The sequence below is a fragment of the Limulus polyphemus genome, unplaced genomic scaffold (assembly GCF_000517525.1).
Source record: "Limulus polyphemus unplaced genomic scaffold, Limulus_polyphemus-2.1.2 Scaffold2598, whole genome shotgun sequence".
Lineage (NCBI taxonomy): Eukaryota > Metazoa > Arthropoda > Merostomata > Xiphosura > Limulidae > Limulus > Limulus polyphemus.
In genome coordinates this window covers 43,219-47,724 of record NW_013668208.1, presented here as the reverse complement: position 1 = coordinate 47,724, position 4,506 = coordinate 43,219, and the positions used below count along the sequence as shown (strand labels likewise).

At 34.7% G+C, this 4,506-nt stretch overlaps 1 protein-coding gene across 4 annotated transcripts in view; it reads right to left on the bottom strand.

The window, feature by feature from the left end:
* LOC106467395 (protein turtle homolog B-like) overlaps nucleotides 1–4,506 on the bottom strand; it is a 61,176-nt gene that overhangs the window by 30,066 nt on the left and 26,604 nt on the right. For 3 of the 4 annotated variants that reach the window (XM_022395573.1, XM_022395575.1, XM_022395574.1), the window contains exons 4-6: nucleotides 2,977–3,273; nucleotides 1,959–2,249; nucleotides 572–859 (exon numbers count right to left, since the gene is read on the bottom strand). In XM_022395573.1, the coding sequence (XP_022251281.1) occupies nucleotides 572–859; nucleotides 1,959–2,249; nucleotides 2,977–3,273 (876 nt within the window). The remainder of the gene's footprint in view (nucleotides 1–571; nucleotides 860–1,958; nucleotides 2,250–2,976; nucleotides 3,274–4,506) is intronic. The other variant, XM_022395576.1, reaches the window with a different exon arrangement.

The window sequence follows — 4,506 nt, the reverse complement described above, 5'->3', positions numbered from 1 at the left end:
CTATAACCCCCTGTATACAGTAACTTTGTCATAACTCACCCGTGGGTATACTGTTATAACCCCCTGTATACAGTAACTTTGTCATAACTCACCTATGGGTATACTGTTATAATCCCCTGTATACAGTAACTTTGTCATAACTCACCTGTGGGGATACTGTTATAATCCTCTGTATACAGTAGCGTTGTCGTAACTTACCTGTGGGTATACTGGTATAACCCCCCTTTATACAGTAACTTTGTCGTAACTCAACGTTGAGTATATTGTTATGACCCCCTGTATACAGTAACGTTGTGGTAACTCAACGTTGAGTATATTGTTATAACCCCCTGTATACAGTAACGTTGTCATAACTCACCCGTGGGTATACTGGTATAACCCTCCTTTATATAGTAACGTTGTCGTAACTCAACGTTGAGTATATTGTTATAACCACCTGTATACAGTAACGTTGTCGTAACTCAACGGTGAGTATATTGTTATAACCACCTGTATACAGTAACGTTGTCGTAACTCAACGTTGAGTATATTGTTATAACCCCCTGTATACAGTAACGTTGTCATAACTCACCTGTGGGTATAACTTTATAAGCACATGGGTCTGTCTGAGATCCTACTTCGTTTCTACCCCAGCACAGTAAAGTACCGTAATGGTAGTGTTTTCTTGGGGTGAACGTAGCAATACTTTTTGTCAGATTACTCTCATATGTTAACGAATCTTCGACATCTTTGGAGTCGTTGAATGACCATTGAAACGTCACTTCGGGTGGTTCTGCCTCCACGTCACAATGGATGTTTATAGGCTCATTAAGAGGTGCTCCGTAAATCACTTGCTGATTCAGTTTACAAACGGGAGGAACTGAGGATAAACTTGAAGGTCAGATTTTAAATTGATTTATAAAGTAGAATAACAAATTCGATTAAATTTAGTTTCGAGTTAAACTCGCGTTTTTACCCTAATTTAACGGAAGAATAATTTTATTTCTCATCTAAATTAAGTTATAGGAAAACAAACCAAAACATTTTTTTTCTAGTCAGAATCTCAAACGTCGAAGTTCAATAAATGATTTTAAAATAATTATTAAGAAGGTTCTCATCTAGTCTCCTGTTATCAACCATTACAATAGCTTCAATAATCGAAACTTCATGAAAAATAACAGGCACTGTTAACTTATGATATTCTAATTTGACAGCTCTCTACGATCTTTTGTTTAACTTTTAAACATCGATACAAACATACTATAATTATACAATAGTTTACATAAAGCTTCTACACCAGAGGCTATGACGTCACAATAACACCCCTCCAATAACAGCTGCAACTTACTGTGAAACAACACCAAGTGTCAGTGTAGGTCGTGTTTTAAACTTGTTACATGCTTTACGTAAGCCTAATTACTATTATAAACTAACAACGAGCTGTTCCATATATGTACTTGCGATTTGACGAGTGCGTTTGTTTTGAATAGAACATGCAAGCTACGGTGTCGCAGTTTGAACAATGATATCCAGCATAGTAGACTGTTTGAATTATAATTCGTTACGAAACGTAAAATGCAGAATTGTATAAACTATTATATTATAATAATATAATTTAATGTGCCTTCAGTTTTAGTTTCTAAGTATGTAGCATTTATAAATTACTTGCGTGTCAAAATATGCTTATTTGAAAATATTTCAACCAATCTCTTAGAAAATAAAATAGATTTAGTCAGAAAGCAAGCTTTTCAAAATCAGAGCATATCATAAAAGTCACAAAAAAAACACTTCACGCTTCCTTCGGCTGTTGTCTCGAAACCTGATTGCTACTGACATTGTTTTTTTTTTTTTATCGTCAGCTGCGCAGTCAAATCTAAAGGACTATTACGCGTAGAGTCATGTTGATCATTTGTATGCAGTAGTGCGTTTTTTACGGATATTTGCGTCATCAAAACTTTATTTGAACTTTATGTACTTGCATTGAATCCTTAACAACACAGGTTCACTCTCTCCTTTCCCTTCTACGTTGGTTGCAACGCACGTGTAGCGTCCTTTCTTAGTCCGGTCAACCCCCTGTAAGGCTAAGGAATGGTTGGTAACAATAATTCCCTCAGATTTGTTTGTATGCAGCTCTCTCCCCTCAAACATCCAAACTATTTCTGATACGGAGGGATTGGCGATGACGTGGCATTCCAAAAATATATCGTGTCCTCTCTTTACAACTGCATCTGTCAGGTGTCTGGGGATATGAACGCTCACCTTTGGAATATCTGGAATTAACAGAAACTTAGAGAGGTTTTACAATAGTTTCCTTCAGTGGAAGATAAACTACGTATCATCTCGTGATCCATTCTATTTCAAAGACAACCCTGAAGGATTAATATTAACCAATATAAAAGTCATAAAACTTAAACATTTCACTGACGTGCTCAAGTCTTTTTTACGGTTTTTCTAATCATATAAACAATAATATCGAGGTGACACGACTGATTCATATTAATATGTAAATATCAAAATTCGTATTCTTCAGTGCTTTATTTTAAATACAGTTTCGAGTATTTTACTGAAGTGCTCAAGTCTTTTTTACGGTTTTTCTAATCATATAAACAATGATATCGAGGTGACACGACTGATTCATATTAATATGTAAATATCAAAATTCGTATCCTTCAGTGCTTTATTTTAAATACAGTTTCGAGTATTAGCAGAAAGGGATTGCTTTATCATTAAACAAGATAAAAACTCAATATGACGTAGCTTAATGATAGGTTTATCTATTTTTCTCATAATTTGCATTAAAATATGTTTCTCCATTAACTACTTGATTGCTTTGATTTCCTTTTCTTTATATTGATTGCACTCTAATAGCTTGAGAATATGATTTAAATACTGATACTGGTTATAAGCACTTTAATTTTGATAAATTCTCTCTTTTCTGGTCATTTCACTTTAGTTTCTGGATTTTAAACTTCAGTATTATATTAATATGCAACTTACAATGAACTGTCAGGATTTTTTCTTCCTGGACTGTACTATCTGCTATAAAAGGGTTTTCAGCACGACAGTAGATGGTCTTTCCATCATCTTCTGAAGATGGCCTGAAAGTTAGGTAACTGGTTGTGACATTACCATCAACTGACACAGAGGACTTGGCATTCTTGAACTGTGTTTTCTCAGTCCACCAACTAATCACTGCAGCTGGTCGAGAACCAATGGCCCTGCAGATTAACTGAACAGAGTGTCCAGCCGAGAAGGCCTGGCGGTCAGCTTGTACTTCTACTACCAGGGGTCTAACTAAGAGACATTGGATTAAGCATTATTTTCTGTGCTGGGGGGGCAAACGAAGTTAGAAACAGAACAAATATATATATTTCCAATCTCAACGAACATATGTAAATGATAATTTCAAATCCAAGAGAGAAAGTACAATTTGTTCACTGTGTAACCATCGCATTACGTTCATATTTCTAAATAACAGAGCTATATACAACACAAAGGAGGAGAATTACAAAGAAAACCAATTTTAACTTGATATACATTTTATAAACTACTTGCTATAAGGTGAAAACAACTTCACTAAAGACACGCTAAATTATTTGTTGTTGTTTATCGAATATTCACACTAAGCTATTCAAGAGCTATTTGTTGTTGTTTATCGAATATTCACACTAAGCTATTCAAAAGCTGTTTGTTGCTGTTTATCGAATATTCACACTAAGCTAATCAATAGCTATTTGTTGTTGTTTATCGAATATTCACACTAAGCTATTCAAGAGCTATTTGTTGTTGTTTATCGAATATTCACACTAAGCTATTCAAGAGCTATTTGTTGTTGTTTATCGAATATTCACACTAAGCTATTCAATAGCTGTTTGTTGCTGTTTATCGAATATTCACACTAAGCTATTCAATAGCTATTTGTTCTTGTATGTCGAATATTCAAACTAAGCTATTCAAGAGCTATTTGTTGCTGTTTATCAAATATTCACTAAGCTATTCAAGATCTATTTGTTGTTCTTTATCGAATATTCACACTAAGCTATTCAAGAGCTATTTGTTGTTCTTTATCAAATATTCACACTAAGCTATTCAAGAGCTATTTGCGCTAGCTGATCCTAGTTTCAAAGTGGCAGGCTGTAGAGAAGGCTTCTATCCAACAGAACCCATCATCATCTCCTGGATCTGTTAGGATTTGGCAGTAATCCTACGTAACGCACCCACGGCCCCACAGTGCGAAGAGCGATTTTTTAGTGTATATATATATATATTTTGCGGACGGGAATGATGGACCAGAATATCGATAATCCGTTACGTTAACTATTGGAATAAGCTCTACTTGACATGTTGAAAATAATTAGTTTGTTCAGATTTGAAAATGGTATTTCAAAGACGTGTTCTAATATATATCTAAATAATGGCTGGAGACGGCTTGAATGGGTAATTAAGAAAAACTTTAATATAAGTTTAACATAACAGCAAATGTACAACGTTTCGACAAGTACCTGATGATGACAAAACCTTGTACAT